The sequence below is a fragment of the Bubalus kerabau genome, chromosome 1 (assembly GCF_029407905.1).
Source record: "Bubalus kerabau isolate K-KA32 ecotype Philippines breed swamp buffalo chromosome 1, PCC_UOA_SB_1v2, whole genome shotgun sequence".
Classification (NCBI taxonomy): Eukaryota; Metazoa; Chordata; class Mammalia; order Artiodactyla; family Bovidae; genus Bubalus; species Bubalus kerabau.
In genome coordinates this window covers 102,905,559-102,925,345 of record NC_073624.1, presented here as the reverse complement: position 1 = coordinate 102,925,345, position 19,787 = coordinate 102,905,559, and the positions used below count along the sequence as shown (strand labels likewise).

At 41.5% G+C, this 19,787-nt stretch overlaps 1 protein-coding gene and 1 non-coding gene across 9 annotated transcripts in view; one reads left to right on the top strand and one right to left on the bottom strand.

Moving 5' to 3' along the window:
• ATP2B1 (ATPase plasma membrane Ca2+ transporting 1) overlaps positions 1 to 19,787 on the bottom strand; it is a 135,143-nt gene that overhangs the window by 21,085 nt on the left and 94,271 nt on the right. For all 8 annotated transcript variants that reach the window (XM_055585826.1, XM_055585845.1, XM_055585861.1 and 5 more), the window contains exons 11-15: positions 18,545 to 18,786; positions 15,771 to 16,008; positions 10,875 to 11,054; positions 10,140 to 10,227; positions 9,671 to 9,777 (exon numbers count right to left, since the gene is read on the bottom strand). In XM_055585826.1, the coding sequence (XP_055441801.1) occupies positions 9,671 to 9,777; positions 10,140 to 10,227; positions 10,875 to 11,054; positions 15,771 to 16,008; positions 18,545 to 18,786 (855 nt within the window). The remainder of the gene's footprint in view (positions 1 to 9,670; positions 9,778 to 10,139; positions 10,228 to 10,874; positions 11,055 to 15,770; positions 16,009 to 18,544; positions 18,787 to 19,787) is intronic.
• LOC129642658 (small nucleolar RNA snR80) lies at positions 8,687 to 8,819 on the top strand. The gene has a single exon (XR_008709906.1). It is a non-coding gene; the product is annotated as a small nucleolar RNA snR80 (small nucleolar RNA).

The window sequence follows — 19,787 nt, the reverse complement described above, 5'->3', positions numbered from 1 at the left end:
CACTCCTGGCTAAGCCCAATTTGCATAGGGCAGGCCCAGGGGAGAAAAAACATATAAAAAGAGCCAAAGGGCTCGCTCTCGTCCCCCACCCCCCGCTGCACACTGGGGCGCTCTTCTCTTTGCGCCTTTGGCTCGACATGCCCTCACACCTAGAAGATGGATTTTCCTGCTATTATCTAAATAAAATAGAGCTGTAACACTGACTTGTCTAAGAGCTATAACACAGTCTGTGTGAGACCTGAGAGCTATAACACGGTCTAAGACCCAAGAGCTGTGACACGCCAAGGAGGGCTTTAATGTCCGTCACTCCAAATCTTTGTTGTGACAAGACAGAACCAAGGAGCAGACACTCGCCTGACATCTGTGGTGCCGTGACTCAGATTTAACCTGGCTGAAACAACCACGGCGTGGGCCCTGCAAGGGGGAAGCCAAGCACAGCAGGAGCCCAACTCAGTGAAAGCTCCCATGGTAGAAGCGGAACGTGAAGAAAACCCAGAGCAAGGGAACTGACAAGAGGCCCATCGTGCTGGAAACCAGGACAGCGAAAAATGAACCCAGCAGAAAGCTCACGCTTCTGTCTCATGATTCCAGAAGACCTCCGGTTAAGGTAGGAGGTCCTCGCTCCTATGGCTGGAGGGACATGCCTAACAAAATCTTAATTCCTTGACAATCTCTTGTTTCTCATTTTCTTGAACCCCTGCGAACAGGCAGGAGGCACTGGGTGCAACTAAGGGACTCTGGAGAGGCTACTCCTCAGCATGTCCCAAAGGCGCTATCTGCTGAGCCCCAGTAGCTGTTACCCAAGCCCATGGGGGTTCTTCTGTTCTTACTCTTCTCTGTGCCAAGGATCAGGCCAATGAAAACTGTGAGCACAGGTCAGGAATTTAGCAGGCTTTCTGGCAGGCTACGAAGGGGATCCCTTGGCACATTTGTCCCACTGCTTTTTCCTCCTGTCCTTCAGCTCTCTCTCTCCTGGGACTCAAGCCTGGCCAAAACCCATGAAGCTTAGGCTCTGTCTCATTGCAAAAATTCATTGAGAGACAAAGCAATAAGTAAGAGGTGGATCTGTTAGGATTCAGAGAGAAGCCATTCTTCAGGGTGTGGGCCATTGCCGAGGACAAGGGCTGGGGCCATGGAATGCAGCCTGGCTAGGTTTTGCTGTCAGGGTGAACTCATATGCTAATGAGTGGGAGGATCATCCCAATCATTGGGGAACCACCCACCCCTCCCTCTTTTGACAGTGCCTTAGAGCTGTCCTGCCAACTCTGGGTGTGTCTTTTGGCTTACAGATTGGGGATTAAGGTTTACTTGAATTTAACTTCATGGGAAATAGATGGGTAAACAGTGGAAACAGCGTCAGACTTTATTTCTCTGGGGTCCAAAATTACTGCAGATGGTGACTTGCAGCCATGAAATTAAAAGACGCTTACTCCTTGGAAGGAAAGTTATGACCAACCTAGACAGCATATTGAAAAGCAGAGACATTACTTTGCCAACAAAGGTCCGTCTAGTCAAGGCTATGGTTTTTCCAGTGGTCATGTATGGATGTGAGAGTTGGACTGTGAAGAAAGCTGAGCGCCAAAGAATTGATGCTTTTGAACTGTAGTGTTGGAGTAGACTCTTGAGAGTCCCTTGGACTGCAAGGAGATCCAACCAGTCCATTTTGAAGGAGATCGGCCCTGGGATTTCTTTGGAGGGAATGATGCTGAAGCTGAAACTCCAGTACTTTGGCCACCTCATGCGAAGAGTTGACTCACTGGAAAAGACTCTGATGCTGGGAGGGATTGGGGGCAGGAGAAGGGGACGACAGAGGATAAGATGGCTGGATGGTATCACCGACTCGATGGACCTGAGTTTGAGGGAACTCCGGGAGTTGGTGATGGACAGGGAGGCCTGGTGTGCTGTGATTCACGGGGTCGCAAAGAGTCGGACACAAATGAGCTACTGAACTGAACTGAACTGAACTTGTCATGTTGGACCCAACTGATTTTAATTAGTTTACGTTATGCCCTTGTGCTATGTCATTCTTTCAAAGGTTGTGCTCTGCCCCCTTTCCTCCTGTTTCACGCTCCTTTCCTCAGCCCCATCCGGGCCCACAATGTTGCCTCTACAATCTTCTGGAGGGATAACCAGAAAATAGCTGGCCTTGGGAGGGAAATACTATATAATATCCAACCCCTTAATCCTACTCAGCACTGGTCACACTGGAGATTTTGGGGATGCCCAACTCTAGTCTGGGGGTCCCAGGAGGTCATCCTGCCTTGACCTGCCTAGGGATCTGGTCCTCGAAACCTGCTCGGGGATTTGCCAGTCCCAGGGATCCCAGGAGGTCGTCACGCCTTGACCTGCCCAGGGAGTCGATCTCCAGGGGGCTGTCATGCCTCAGCCTGCCTGGGGATCTGCACCCTGACCTGGGAACACTTGGCTCTCAGGTTGCAACAGTACTGGGTAGGATAAGCTTCAGAAAGACTCACCCCTAAGGAAGTCCACCCATGGAAATTGAAGGAGGACTGTTAGTTTTTTCTTTTCGTTTTCCTCCCTGTCATGACTGTCTTTCAGATGGGGAATAACCAATCCACTTCCCGGCAGATGCCCCTGAGATGCATCCTTGATAACCAGAAGCTGTTCGATCCTCTAACTCTGAGTAGGAGTCGCTTAAAATTCTTTTGTGCCACTGCGTGGCCACAGTATCCACTGGGGGACAAGGAACACTGGCCTGAGGATGGGAGTTTAAATTACAATACCATCCTGCAGCTAGAATTATTCTGCAAAAGACAAGAAAAATGGACAGAGATCCCCTATGTCCAAATCTTCTCCCAATTAAGAGATATGAAGGTCAAAAAAAAAAAAATAGATATGAAGGAACTCTGTCTTAAGTATAGGATTATTGTATGCCCTAAAAGTGAGCCCACTAGGCAAATGGTGTTAGGCACAGGCAACCAAGAAAAGGAACCAACCCGCACTGCTTCCTGCCACCCGCCCATGAAGGCTCAGCTCCCACAGCTCCCGAGTTGTCTGGTGCTCCTTCCTTGTATCCAAACGTGCCCCCATATCTGGGAGCACCCCCTCCACAAAAGCCAGCTCGAGTATGTCCCTTAGTTGAAACTGGAGGCGAATTCAGACCAATTTGGGTCCATAAGCCCTTCTCCCTCTTAGAACTAAGACAGATCAAACAAGACCTGGGAAGCTATACAGATGACCCAGGCAAATATATAGATACATTCCAACATATTACCTTGGCCTTTGACTTGATGTGGAAGGACATCATGGTCGTATTTAGTCAAACTTATCTGACCCTGAGCATCCAAGGGTCTTAAAGGAAGGTATGCAACGGGGCTTCTGAAGTCAAGCGATAAATACCCAGTAGGAGAAACTGCAGTCCCCTCCTCCGATCCTAACTGGAGTTATAATGACACTGAGCACATCTGGGAAAGGGATCATTTTCTAATCTGTGTGAAGGCAGGATTAAAAGCAGCCCAGCAAAAGTAATCAGCTATGCCCGGGTCTCAGCAATAACTCAGGAGCCCAACGAGAACCCCATTCCCTTTCTGGAGAGGCTAGAAGAGGCCCTCCAAAAGTTTACCAATCTGGACTTAAGATTCTTATGAGGGACAGGTGATTTTAAAGGACAAATTCCTGTCCCAATGTGCATCAGACATCAGAATTAAGTTACAACAGCTACAGCAGCAGGACCCTGCTGCCTCTTTAGATGAGATGGTCCAGACAGCCACCAATACCTTTTATAACAGAGAACAGGAGAAGGAGGCCAAGGCCCAGGAGAAGGAGAGAAAGAAAGAGATAAGGCATGCCCAGATGCTGGCCGCCCTCCAGAGAAGCCCTATGGCAAACCCCGAGTCCTTGAGGGACAAGGCACGAGACAGATGCCTAATCTGTAGACAGGCCGGGCATTGGGCCAAAGAGTGTCCAAACTGTGACAAGTCTCCTAGAATGGCTTGCCACAAATGCCATCAACTGGGACATTGGGCGGCACTCTGTCCCCGGGACCCGAGAGCCTCAAGGTCAAGCGCCAAGCCTGCCCTCACGATGGTTCAAGAGGACTGAAGCGGCCCGCTCCAGCCAGCCCGCCTGTCACAGATAACCATCACGGGGCTGGAGCCAAGGGTGCAGCTGGTGTGGCAGGTAGGCCCAAGAATTTCTTGGTTGACATAGGGGCTACCTACTCTGTCTTGATCTCCTACTCCAGAGCCTTCTCCTCCCAAACCTGTTCCATTCTGGGTGTTACAGGAAAAGCAAGTACTAAAAGATTCACCCCAGCACTTCTTTGTTGCTGGGATGGACAAATATTTTCCCACCAGTTTCTGGTGGTCACTGGGAAGACATACTGCCCTGGTGGCTCAGATGGTAAAGTGTCTGTCTACAATGCGGGAGACCCGGGTTCAATCCCTGGTTTGGGAAGATCTCCTGGCGAAGGAAATGGCAACCCACTCCAGTACTATTGCCTGGAAAATCCCATGGACAGAGGAGCCTGGTAGGCTACAGTCCATGGGGTCACAAAGAGTCAGACACGACTGAGCGACTTCACTTTCATACTCACTAAACTGGGGACCACCCTTGTGATGGGAAGCTTTTCAGCACTTGGAGCACTACAGCTCCTGGTTACTACTGAAGAACCCATTACACCTTCTTCAATAGAGAGGGACCAAAAACTAGGGGAAGACAAAATTAACCCCCAGGGGTGGGATCAGGGGATTCCTGGATGAGCCCACCAAGCTGAAGCGGTCATCATTGTCCTCCGAGATCCCACTCGGTTTCCTAAACGGAAACAGTATCCCTTAGAAGAGAGGCTTGGGAGGGACTACTATTAATTTACTTTAATAAGTAAATTCCTTGCTTGTGGGCTATTGGTTCCCACCAGTTCACCATGTAACACCTCAATCCTCTCAGTAAAGAAAAAGGATGGAATCTGGTGAATGGTTCAAGATCTCTGGATCATAAATGAAGCTGTAGTCCCCGCCTCCAACCCACAGTACCCAATCCCTATGTAATCTTGGGAGAAATCCCACCCAGGGCCAAGTGGTTTATAGTCCTGGATCTCAAAGATGCATTTTTTTGCATACCACTGGCTAAAGAACCCCGATATCTTTTTGCCTTTGAGTGGGAGGCCCCAGGAGAAAAACACCAACAGATGACTTGGGCAGTATTACCTCAGGGGTTTAGAGATAGCCCCCACCTGTTTGGACAGGCCCTTAGCCGGGATCTCCTAGATCTGGACCTGGGACCTAATGGGAAAATATTACAATACGTAGGTGACCTACTAATCTGCTCTCCAGATGAGAAAGTGCCCAACAACATGCAATTCAGGTTCTAAACTTTTTGGCAGAAAGGGGATATAAAGTCTCCCGTGCTAAGGCAGAGACGGTCGAGACAAAAGTCACTTACCTGGGAGTTCAGATTACACACGGGTCTAGGAGGCTGTCCTCTGATCGGGTACAAGGAATCCTCCAGTTGCCCTCCCCCACGACTCGAAAACAATTGTGAGCTTTCCTGGGGCTAACTGGGTATTGTAGAATCTGGATACCCAACTATGGTCTAATTGCCCAGCCCTTATATGAAAGCTTAAAGGGATGGGATGATTCAATCCCACTAATGTGGGGAACTCCTCAAAAGAAGGCAGAGGCTACACTAAAACAGGCCTTAACTCAGGCACCTGCCTTGAGGTTGCCAGACCCAGAAAAAGCATTCCAACTTTATGTCCATGAAAGAGAGGGAGCAGCCTTGGGAGTGTTAACTCAAAGGTTGGTATCTGAGCCCCAGCCTGTAGCTTACTTATCCAAGAGGCTTGATCCAACCGCCCGAGGCTGGCCCCCCTGCCTTTGAAATCTTGCAGCTATTGCAATCATGATAGAAGATGCTTTAAAACTCTCCTTTGGGGGCAAACTAACTATTTTTACCAGCCACCAAGTAAAACAACTCCTAAATGGGAGAGGCCATTTATGGATGTCTGATCAAAGAATCCTCAGATATCAGGTAATGCTGATGGAAAATCCAGGTCTCACTATATCCCCTTGTGAGGTTCTTAACCCAGCCACCCTCCTGCCTACCCCCGAGGGCTCTCTTCCCTTTCACTCTTGTCTAGAAACCTTGGACCACTGGACAAAATCCCGAGAGGGATTGTTAGAAGATCCTCTGACCAATCCTGAGGAAATCTGGTACACTGATGGAAGAAGCTTTGTCTTAGATGGAAAAAGAAGAGCCGGGTATGCAGTAGTCTCCAATTTTGAGACCATAGATGCTAAGCCTCCACCACCAGGTCAACAAGCTGCAACATGCACTGCCAGCTCAACAAAGATATAAAACTACAGCCAACCATGGAAAATATCCCTCACCCTTAGATGGACCCCGCTATAAGGACTCTGAGGCCTAAGACTAGCAAGAGGGGGAGGCCCAATACTCCTCACCATCCCAGTTCAGCAGGAAGTAGCCAGAAAGACCTTGACGCCCCTATTCCTAAAGAATTGGGCCTCCCATCTCTTGAGGGGAGAATGTTAGGTAGTTAGAATAGAAAACAGAAGTCCAAATTGGTGGTGGCTAAAAGACAAGGAAGGGAAAAGCCCGCGAAAATAGAAAAAAGGAAGGTCAAAGGAAGGTCTGAGGACTGGAGTGAGGACTTCAGGTAGAACAAACAGCACTCCTGGCTGGCCTAATTTGCATAGGGCTGGCCCAGGGGGAGGGAAAAACATATAAAAAGAGGAGCCAAAGGGCTCACTCGCTCTCTTTCCCGCGTGCTGGGGTGCTCTTCTCTTCGTCGTATCTTTGGCTTGACATGCCCTCATGCCTCGAAGATGGATTTTCCTGCTATTATCTAAATAGAGCTGTAACACTGATTTGTCTAAGAGCTATAACACAGTCTGTTCAAGACCTAAGAGCTATAACATGGTCTGTCTAAGACCTGAGAGCTGCAACACGCTGAGGGGGGCTTTACTGTCCGTCACCCCAAATCTTTGTTGTGACGAGATAGAACCGAGGAGCATACACTCGCCTGACAATGGCATTCAGGCTTTGACAACAGAAATATCTGTAGATGTGTGGTTAACTGAATTTTGGTAAGAATGCGTGGATGCTAAGTTGCTTCAGTCGTGTCCGACTCTTTGTGACCCCAAGGACTGTAGCCCGTCAGGCTCCTCTGTCCAAGGGATTTTCCAGGCATGAATACTGGAGTGGGTTGCCATGCCCTCCTCCAGGGGATGGTCTCAACCCAGGGATCGAACCCACTGTCTCCTGCATTGGCTGGTGGGTTCTTTACCACTAGTGCCACCTGGGAAGCCCCTCGATAAGAATAATGCGATATAATTTTACAAATGATATAATCATATTTTAAACACAGCATGGAGACTTGCCATCTAAAGGAATTCTAAAAGGAGTGGCTAAGTAGGGGAAAATGCCAGGTCTCTTTGCAAGCTAATAATGTACTCACATTAGAGCCCCTTTATTTTATTGTTGTAAATTTTAATGTTGAATTTGCTAAATATACATAGACACAGACATAGAGAAAGAGAGAGAGAAAAAGGGAAAGAGAGAGAAAAAAGGAGAGAAAGAGAATAGAGTGTTTTAAAATATTATTTGTCTAAAATATAAGAGACAGGTTTAGAAAGATCTAATCGATAGCAATTTTTCATGGGTCTCTAATAAAATCCAAAGATAAATAATTTTGTCAGTTTTAAAATATTAAATTGAAGAAGTGAACAAATACACAAAGTAAATTCAAGCTTGAGCAAGAATGCTTTCAAGCCCAAGCCACTAAGCACTTACTCTTCCACCATACAAAAAAAAAAATCTAAAATAAATTTAGATTTTTTTGACATGCTACCTTTAAAAAAACAGATGGTAAAATGGGCTTAAAACTTTCATGGCTTGCCAGTCCAGGTTCGATGCACAATACTGGATGCTTGGGGCTGGTGCACTGGGACAACCCAGAGGGATGGAATGGGGAGGGAGGAGGGTGGAGGGTTCAGGATGGGGAACACATGTATACCTGTGGCGGATTCATTTTGATATTTGGCAAAACTAATACAATTATGTAAAGTTTAAAAACAAAATAAAATTAAAAAAAAAAACAAAACTTTCACGGCTTAAAAATCAAACAAGACTAGCGGCTGTATTGTGCTTTTGTTTGAAATACTATATTTACCTGCCTTTATTTAAAGCCCTTAGCATCTGCCTTAAACACTTAAGTTTTAGGAAGAAAGTTTTTTTGTTTTTAAATTTTAAAATGCATTGAACATAAATACATTCCTGGTCAGCTGTCCAGATGAGAGCAGAAATAAGGATCCTGCTAAATGCTCAAGAGCAATGATTCTGTGTTTCCAAAGCTAACCTGTTTTGCTTACAGCCAAAGCAACGGCCCTGAAATATTCCTTATCCTCTCAGCTACTTTTCTCCACTCTTCAGAGGTTCACAACAACACACTGCTTACCATAATGAATTTGGGACAAGGCAGGGTGGGAAACTCTTGGGTTCACAGCTACTGGTTGAGGGTACTTTACCCATATCATTTCCTTCTTCCATCTCCCTAACTTCTGCTCAAAGGCAGCCACCATGGTGATGGTTTTGCTAAACCCCTATTTTAGCAGCGAAACATCAGGGGGATAAATTATGCAAACAAACATTGGTATACATAAATATTCTCTTATCTGAAACACCTGGGGCCTGACTGTATTTCAGAATTCAAAGCCTGATCATACTCTAGAAGCACATACCTTCTATCACAAATTCTCCCAGACAGGGTTAGCATCCCATAACACACATTAATATTTCTATTTCTACAATGACTATGAATGTTCATATTAAGTGTGATAAATAACATCCTCACATCATCCAGAATATTTTTTTTGCAATAAATGTGTGCTTCAAATTTAGGGGGGAAAATTCAGTTTTGTATTTTTGTATTTGAGAATTGTGATTACAGACTTGTATATTCCAAAAGTTAAATAAATCAAATTAAAATTAAATAAAATACTTAAATTGTCTATGTCATGTTAAGTACAAAGATTCATTCTGACACTGAAACATTAGGATTGGATTCAAAGATTCAACAGTCTAATTTTAATCATTAAACATTTATGTAGCATGTGTATTTCATGATATCTATTTTATAGTAAACACTTCATCAGTACTATGGCTACAGTATAAAGAAAATAATGAAAGGTTGAAATTTCCTCCCACTTTTTAAATAATCAAATATAAATTGAGAACTTGGGTGGGGTGAAGCAGATTGTTTTCAATCAAACAAGATTAGATCTATTATATATTAAGTGATTATTCTTAAAAGTTACTCAAGACATTTTCAGTTGAGTGCAAGATTTCTAATTTTATTCTTAATTTAAATACGCTTAACTGTCCTAAGCCTGTCCCCTATTTAACAGGACCACTATAAGGTTTAGATGAGATATAGACACTTATGTACTTTACAGAGTACAACGTAAATGTATGATCTTATTATAACTGTTCAAAAGACGTCTTCTTCCAGCATCAAAAAAAGCTATTATATAACCTAATTAGAGTTATAAACCAATTTCGGCTTACATATTGTCCCTCAAGAGTACAGGGACAGTGTTTAAAATCAACAGCAATTTAGTAACAAAGAAACTAAACAAACAGAAAACCAAGCCAGTAAATTACGTCTGAGTATTTGAATTAGGTGAGTGCCTACCATTGCAAATCCAACATCAGCTTTCTTTAATGCCGGGCCATCATTTGTACCATCACCAGTGACAGCTACCACCTGGCGTTGTTCAGAAACAGTGCTGTCAATTATACCTGGAATAGAAGTATTTGTGCTGTAAAAACAATTTGTTTAATCGTGATTCTGTAGGGTATACCTTGGCTGGCCAGTTTTATAGACTCAAGGTTCAAAATAAATAATTAAGCATAGAGAAATGGAAACTGCTGAGATGCTGGGCAAGGAACAACTCCAGAAACTGTTGTATTAGCAATTATATCCTATTTTACTCACTGAGAATAAACACAATCCACCTAAGGTATCAACGGGAAATGTATTTAGATTTTATTGGCAAAGACGACATCCATGATTCAATCTAATATTCAGTATCTGTTACTATTTCAGGAAACAATGCATTTCTGTATCAAGAAATTGTGGGAAAATTGCAAAACCTACTCACCTTTAACCAGTGTATGTTTGTCAGTAGGAGATGATCTTGCAAGCACTCGAAGCTTTGGCCAAATCTTGTCTATCCGCTCTTGCTCAATCTATAAATTTTCGTCAAAGTTAAAACATGCCCAAGCCTAGTTTTCTAATTCCAAATTAGCTATCTAGCATTTGTATCAGTGGTTCTCAAAGGGTGGTTACCAGACTAGCAGTATCAGCAACTCCTGGGAACTTGTTAGAAACGGAAATTGCTGAGCAAGATCCAAGGCCTAGCTGATCAAGATACTGTGAGGTGGGGCCTAGTAATCCATGTATTACACAAAGCTCTCTAGGTCACTCTGAGCAGACTCAAGTTTGAGAACAATGTTATACATATCATTACAAAATCAAATTTTAACCATCTCCCCACTGCCTATGAACATGAAAACTCCTTAGCATAAGTAGTGCAGAGTTTGGGGCCTCCTAAAATATGTTCCATAGCAACCTGTCCAAAATCATCTCCCCTTACTGGCTTACACAGACTGCACTTCTTGGGCCCGGACTGTAAAAAAGAACGGCTCACTCCCTTCAATGCAAATTTCTTTATCACTTGTTCCCTCTATTTCCTATAATGTTTTGCTTCTTGGGGTGAGGGCTGCGCCTTTCCAGGTGTGATGCCTAACACGCAGTGAATACTCAAAGTGTATTTGTTGAATGAATTTCCTAATATACTAAAAATATAGCAGCTTAAAAAGTAAAACACCCTTACCTCTCCTTTTTCATTTCGTATTCTCCTGTTGAAATCTTTACCTTCTAGGCAAAGAAAATCTTCCCCAGGATGTAAAATACCACATTTGGTGGCAATAGCCCGAGCAGTATTAATATTATCACCAGTGACCATCCGCACAGTAATTCCAGCCCTCTGACATTTCTTTATTGCATCTGGCACCTGGTTAATGTGGAAAAAATTCATATCATGAAAGAAAATTAGAGTATTTCCAGGATGGGGAAAAAAAAATTCCACTGAACAAATATGACAACCTTCATTTCGTCTCAAGATATTAAATATTTCTTGCAGTATGCCCAATAACCTCTTCTTTCCTTTTCCACTGCCACAGTCCTAGTTTAGGTTTCACTTTCAGTTATCATTTACTTAACTTGCCTGCATTATTCATTTGCCAAAGGCCTTTCCCAGTGCCTTTCCCCCTGCCTTTTCCCCGGCAACCAATAGGCAATTCTTTCCTGGTTGGCTCTCTACCTTTCGGGTTCTACTGCCCAGACACCAGCTGTTGGTGTTCTTGGGGTAAAGAGAGACTCACTTTCCACCCAACTCCTTATTTTTTAAGGGTCATCATCTCTCCTATTCTAGAACCTCCAACCACCATCTATGTGCTAATTACTTTCAGAGCTACATGTTTTTTCCCAGCTCATTGTGAGAGTTGGATTCTTAGTCATAACAGAAAAGCAGACATCAGAATGTAGGTGTCCAAAAGGAAAACTATGCTTTCTATCTAATAGAAACCTAACGATGATCTGACCTCCTCCATCTCCCTTACCCTCTACATCCTTAAGGGCCAAAGAAGCCTGCAGATTGGACCTCAAACCTTCCCTGCACTTCCCATCACCATGCTTGTTGCCTGAGCTATTGCAATAGCTTTTTTTTTTAATTGGCATCCCTGTGTTTATGTTTGTTTCCCCTTTAAAACGCCTGATATACCTGACAATAGAGTTCTTTTTCTAATATACTTTCTTAAAAATACATGACGATTACTCAACTGTTATACTATAAACCACAAAGTTCTCAGTATAATAGAGTATCACACTTGAGCTTCAGAATAGTTTCCTAGTAGATAAACAAGGATTTACTGTATAGCACAGGGAACTATATTCAATATCTTGTAACAACCTATAATGGAAAAGAATAAAAAAGAAAAAAATGTGTAACTGAATCACTTGGCTGTACACCTGAAACTAACACAGTATTGTAGATTGGATACATTTCAATTAAAAAAAATATAAGATGACCAAATACTGTACTACTGGACACTCTTACATTAAAAAAAAATTATTTAGATAAAACTGAAAATTTAGTTGGGTGTACTGTATTTTATCTGGAAACCCTACTCTAGATCTAACTACCAGTTTACAGGAAATAGAAGGAAAGCACTCAGCAAAATCTGGAATGTTGAAAACTCCCCAGGACACACGTCTTTCTACAAATAATCTGCAAAAATATGACTGTATTTGCTGATTAGAAGAAAATAAAACTATTTGTTCTTTGACAGATAATCTGTAAGAATGGAAAAGAGAGGAAACCTATAGAGCTCTAGATTAAGACTTTGAGGGGCATGGCAATAGATTTAATGTGTGCACTGGGTGATTCTGATTTGAATACACATTTGTGGTACAATTTAGGAAATTTTAAAAATAATGAATATTTGGGATTATCATTAAAAGTCTTAAGGATCATGATTGTGTTTCAGAAAAGAATTAGAAAAAAAAATAGCTTCCAAGATTTTTCTATTATACACTTAATCTATCTATAATTTTGGGGTCTCTGCTTCTGTAGTTCCCTTTGCCTAGAAAATCCTTTCCTGTTCTTCTCTAACCAGAAAACCCATGACGATCCTTTCAGAACAGAGGTTACAAATGCAAATACCCAGAGGGCCATGCAGGTAACAGAAATGAGGAAAGCAGGCTAAGGAAGTGACAGTTGGTCTTGGTTAAAGCTATGTGGCAAATGGTATTTAAGAGAGCAAACTAAATTATTAATAGTCCACTAATCACCAAATGCATCCACTTAAAACTCACAAGTTACCTCCAATTTTACAGAGAAACTGAAGAGAAGCCAAATATCTTTTTAAAGCATCTATGCATATGCAATAAAGCTGGATTTAGTCCAGGTATCTAATTAATCAAGATTCTCTACATGAGGACTGTACGGTCCAGGAGATGCACTCTGGAAAGCTACCTCCTATTACACTGTCTCACTTCACTGAAAGCACTCATCTCGTTTTGCGATACTGAAGAAATGAATTGCCACTTTCATGTTAAAAAAAAAATAAACCTATCAACCTCAGTGCCAAGAACACAAAATGAGCAATACATCTTCCAAAGGACAAAAGTTGAAGGAATCCTGATTTAACATTCTATTTAGATAAGATTTAAGCCATAAATCAATGTATAAAACTCTGAATGGTTTTCCTTTGACCAAAGGTTGGCAAACATGATTTATCTGGATGTCTCACAAGCATCTGAAACTCTAGAACTCCAAACTGAATTTACCTTGATCTCTAACTAGGCAGCTTTGTCTCTTATTACATTGGTAATACCATCTACCAGCCACTCAGTTATGCAAGCTGAAGAGTGATTCCTACTCCTCTAGAAGAGTTACTAAGAGAGAGCTCTGTCCTAAGTCTCTAGCTACACCTTTTCCTCAAGACATTCTCTTGCCTACGTTACCTTCAGGCTTCTAGTTCCAAATGCCTACTTGACATATAACTGGCTCTTTCAGACACCTCCACAATGTCACATATCCAAATCCAACATATGAATATCTAGTGGTTCTACCTCCATTTCCTTTGAAATCAAACTTCCTTCCAACTTCCCTGGTACAACTGAAGTACTAAGCCATGATCATCTCTTGTTTGAGATCACTGCAACCATCTCATTAGGTTCTCTGTGTCGACTTCTCTGTTTCTTACAGAGTACTCCATGTACAATTTTTAACATGAATCATGTCACTTCCCAGCCTGAATTTCTTCAATGACTTCCCACTGCATTTCAGAATAAAATTCAGAGCCCTTACTGCCTGGTAAGGCCAAAGATAATCTCGTCTGCCCTTTCTTGTTCAGGCTTAAAGACACAGCGCCTTCCTTTCTATCATCAAAAAACTAAATACTTCCTGCATAGCTCAGTCGGCAAAGCATCTGCCTGCAATGTGGGAGACCTGGGTTTAATATCTGGGTCAGGAAGTTCCTCTGGAGAAGGAAATGGCAACCTACTCCAGTCTTCTTGCCTGGAGAATCCCATGGACATAGGAACCTGGCAGGCTCCAGTTCATGGTATTACAAGAGTCGGACATGACTTAGTGCTATCTTTTTTCTTGCCTTAAGGCTACTGTATTTTTGGTCCCCTTTTCCTGGAATACTGTTCTTGCAGCTACTTAACATGGTTGGCTCACTTCTAGCCATCAGAGCTCAACTTAAATGTTAAATCCTCAGAAGTCTTTAACATGGGGTCTCTGTTATCTGTATCACTCTGTGCATATCCTTTATGGCCCTTATTTCACTTGTACTAGTCATAGTTGATGCCCCCTCATACCCCATGCCAACTAGATTAGAAGGCCTATGATGGCAGGGACCAAGTCTTATTCCTTACAGGATGTGTGTTCCCTTGGCACACTGAGTACCTATCATTTTATCTGTTGTGTTACCTCTCTAGAGCATAAGTTTCATAATTATTGTGTTTCCTACAGTATTTCCAGTTCCTAGATGAGCGCCTGGTACTACATATTGGGTGTCGAAGCACTTAGTTGATGACAGTCACTGAACAAAAGCTATTTTTGCCTTTGTGCTTTTTATTCATGTTGCTTCTTTGCTCAAATGCGCTTTCCTCTCTCTCTCTCGGTCTAGCTAATACCTCTTCATCCTATAAGACTCACATCAGGTAATCTCTGGGAAGTCAGTGACTTGACACCTCTCAGGGTTAATACAGCACAGTGGTTTTTAAGCACACATGTCTTAAGGAGAGCTAGGTTTGAACATACCAGCTCTATGGTTTACAGCTAACTTCTATAAATCTCAATTTTTTTCTTCATCTTTCTGTAAGTAACAATACTTAGAGCTCAGAGGTGAACATTAAGTAGAATAATACACATTAAGCACTAAGCACAATAGCTGGTACCTGGTAAGAAGGCATTAAACACGTTGTTACTTTCAAAGGCTGGGGGCTCATGTTCTGTGCTCAGGTAACATGCTTTCCACATGTATCTATGTACTAATATGCTGGTTGTAACTATGCATTTGTCTACTTCCACCCAGGACAGTGACTTCTTTGAGGCTAGGAACCAGATCTCAAAAATCTTTATGTCTCTAGTATCCTCGTATAGTCTCAGTAACAAAAAATGCTATTGCTCAATAAACTTAAAAAAAAAAGAAACTAAGGAAGAAAAGCAAAGGTTAGAGCTGCGGACTATCCAGCTGGTAGCAAGATGCTTAAATTGAAAAAAATTTTTTTTCATTCAGTTTTTCAGTTGAACTAGCCACAGTTCAAAAGCTCAGTAGTCACATGTGGCTGGTGGCTGTGATATGGAACAACACAGAACAATTCCATGGTTGCAGAAAGTCCTACTGGCAGTGCTGGACCACAGAGCATGAACACAGATAACTTAATGGTATTTACTATATAATTTAATATAAGTATCAATGGGAAAAAACCTACTCAGTTCGAGGCACTGGTTATGGTGCTAAATAAACATGGAGGGTCCCAAAGAGGAGTTACTGAATTAAAAACCATAAATAGGCAGCACATGCATCCCAAGTACTATTATTTCACTCATCTTGGATTCACACTGGAAAGAAAATCACAAAGGCTAAGAATTTTACTAGAAAACCGGTTACAGTTAGTGCCTTCTGCACATGCAGAACACAGAACGTTTCACCACCTCAGGTCTCACAGGATCTTCAATCCCCACAACAGCAATGCATGTAAGGCCGGTGACAATATCATTTTCATTATCCCACTCTGGTTCTGGTTCTCCTGCTGGGAAATCTCTGAATGCAAGACATATGGTTCTCAAGCCTTCTGATGCCATCGGTTCAATCACAGTTTTTACAATATCATCACGGTCCCTTGGTCTGAATACTTTTGCCTCACCATTAGCACTCAAGATTTTGAAACACCTATAAGGAAATGTTGAATCCAAACATCAATAATTAACAAAGATAATAGTTAATGCCATTTAAGTGACTTGGATGGGCTAGAAATCATGTAATCTGATTATCTGGAATTCAGAGAACTATGTATGTTGCGTTTTTACAGGCTTCAACCATATTTACTTTTCACTCTCCCCTTTACAAAACAGTTCTCTTTTTATGGTTCTCATTTGATCATTCTTCATTGAATCAGTTACTCGAGATATTCTTAAAACTTCTCTTTAGGAAATGCAGGGCTTTAAAAATTTCACCAAAAACCCCTAGTGGCAGAGAAGAATAAACTACGTACCTGTACATTTTGGTACAGATTTAGATATTAGTCTTAAGAAACACAAAACTGCCAAATATGTCCTTCTTTTACAGTAAAAAGCCACGTTCAATCAATCAACCCCTTACCTGAGATGTTGTTTTATCACCTATATTGTTTTAACCATGAAAGAAAAAAGTAACTTACTGTTAAAATAAGCCTTCTATTAGAATGAAAGATAATGCCAAAATAGCTTTAGTTTCAGTGAAATGAACTACAACCTTTTAACAATGTAGTAAATAAAAGTTACACTGTATATACTTCCCTACATAACGTTTTTCACATTGCCTCTCCTGTTCTTCCTGCTTGGAGATGCCACTGCTTCCTGCTTCTAGGAAAGTGATTCCCAAATCCCCATCTTCTGTTCTGACTGGTTTTCCATCCTAAGAGTCCACTCAGATGTTGTACCAGTACTTTAAACTGACTGCAGGCGAGACTACAGGCTGTCTCCTTACTGACCATTGAATATATATCAACATTACTACCAATAATTTCAATGTGAAGTCTAAACTCACATTGAATACTTGAATACTTCCTTTCCCCTTGTCATCTACATAGTATTAGCTCCTAAGTCCTATGTACTTGTCCTCTGAATATTTCCTCTCCTTCCTATTGCCGCTGCTTCTTCTTGCTCTTACTTGGAGCTAATAGCCTTTGAATTGATATCAGTCTCCAGCCCATCCTTTCCCCTCCTCCCAACCCACCTTATTCCCTGATGCAAGAATTATCAATTCCACAGTTTTGCTCCCTCTGCTACCTGATGAAAAAAATTCTTCAGCTGCATTATCTGGCCTACTTAACTGTTTTAACTGCTGAGCCTAGAATTTAAGAGCCTCCACAACAAAATGTAAATTTCACTGTGAGAAGAATACTGTCTACTTAGTGCACTCCATGTGAGATGTTTTGCATGCATTGTTTTATCTCACTGTCTTAGAATTAGGAGTCATTATTCTCTTTTTTCAGTGAAGTAAAAATGGAAGCTAAAGGAAGATCTCAAAGCTACTGAGTTGCAACAGAGCCACTACCTGACTGGTTTTGATTCAAAAATCTCCTCCATCCATCTACCTGCTTTCCAACAAGCCCCAGAAACAAGATATCTCACACTTGAGGGAAGTCAGATAACCAAGCACATGTAAAGGGAAGAAAGAAGTCCTATGTGTCACAAAAGCCCATCACCATTCAGCTGAACTGTGTGACTATTAGCTATTCCCCCAATATGGTCTGCACATTCTCACCTCCTTCCCTCCAATGTGGCCTCCTTCACCTTCACGTTCTTACTTCATACCAAAACCTGTCTTAAATGCTACACCCTTCAAAGTATGATCTCTCATCTTAAAAATTTTGTGTGCATTTGTCATATTTTACATTAACATTTATGTGTTTTTATCTTAATCTGTGGGATTATAATCTGCCGAACACATTATAACATTGGATTATAATCCATTTATAAGCAAACTAAAATGGAAATATTTTAAATATTGCAATTTCAAGTGAGTTCTAATTTTCCAGAACTGGCCTCAATTTTTAAAAAAAGTTTTCTACTGGAATTAAAAAAAGGTCAAAATAATTTCAATGCTTGTAATAACAGATAAGCATTAGGAAAATTATATTTAAACATGTGATGTCAAAACTGGGGCCACTGGTCTGTATATGGACAGTATGAAAAAAAGATTACCATCCAAAATGACAGCAGGTATTTAAATACAACAATGCAGTAGCATTAAGTATGATAAAACCTCACTCTGATATAAAAGGAAGAGCCTCAAGATCAAGTTTTAATGCTTTATTATTCTAAAAACTAATATATAATTCATTCATCACTATCTACATTGCAGTATAGAAGACATGACCATGAACTTTTCTTCCCAGGAAGCTTTTATTTTTTGTGATCCTATACAGCAATGGACTCAACATCCCTAAGAACAAATATCAATGTTCATTTTGTTAAACCATACAGACTGAATATAATGGGCTTATTTTCCCTGTAGAAAAATACTAAGAAATAAAAGCTGGAGTATGAGAATGGTAGAATACCCTGAACAAAAGATCAATACCATTAAATACACTAATAAACTCTTAAGGTCCTAGAAAATGCCTGATGTTCACAAAAATAAAGTATCAACAATAACAACAGAGTAGGTATTCCATAAAGCGACCACAGTGAGCAATTTATTCATCTAAGCATTTTACTCTTACTTTTTCAGAATTATCTCAGATGCACCCTTGCTGAATATTCGGTAACTTCCGTCTGAATTTTTCAGGACAGTGCTCATGGACTTTCTGACAGAATTGAAGGTGTAGACTTTGTACAGTGCTTCTTCCGGTATTTCATTTCTAACATCCTGATAATCCCGCTTTAAATCCAAAAGAAATCCCAGCAAGGCACATTCAGTTTTATTACCAACATGACGAGGTAATCCACCCTCTTTCTCTGGTGGCTATAAGAGAAAAAGGTTTAGAAGCTAGTACCATACAGTTTAATTTAGAATGCAAAACAGAACGAGACATTCTAAACAAAATCATATAGGAAACCTCTATTAGTATCAGCATTTCAAAGAGGAACATAGAAAAAAAAAGGCTGAAAGAAGGTCTGGGGCAAAAATGACGTGGATTCCACTCTCAGCCCTGCCAATTATTAGCTATGTGAATTTTTGGCAAGTTAACTCAACTGCCATGGTTTTTGGCTTCAACATCAGGACAACAGGAGAATTAAATGAGGTAAGACACGTAAAGTTTAAAGTTGGTTCCTGACACATGCTGCTGTTGTTTAGTCATTAAGTCATGTTTGACTCTTTGCAATCCCATGGACTATAGCACGCCAGGCTTCCCTGTCTTTTATACTCTCTCCCAGACTTTGCTCAAATGCATGTCTATTGAGTTGGTGATGCTATCTAACCATCTCATCCTCTTTCATCCTCTTCTCCTTTTGCCTTCAATCTTTCCCAGCATCAGGGTCTTTTCCAGTGAGTTGGCACTTCACATCAGGTGGCCAAAATACTGGAGATTCAGCTTTAGCATCAGTCCTTCCTATGAATATTCAGAGTTGATTTCCTTTAGGATGGATTGACTAGTTTGATCTGCTTGCAGTCCAAGGGACTCTTAAGAGTCCTCTCCAACACCATAGTTCAAAAGCATCAATTCTTTGGCGCTCAGCTTTATTTATAGTCCAACTTTCACATCCATACATGACTACTGGAAAAACCACAGCTTTGACTATATGGACCTTTATCAGCAAAGTGATGTCTCTGCTTTTTAATACCCTGTCTAGGATTGTCATAATTTTCCTTTCAAGTAGCCAGTGTGTTTTAATTTCAGGGCTGCAGTCACCATCTGCAGTGATTTTGGAGTTCAAGAAAATAAAATCTGTTACTGCTTCTACTTTTTCCCTTTCTATTTGCCATGAAGTGATGGGACCATATACTGTATCTTAGTTTTGCAC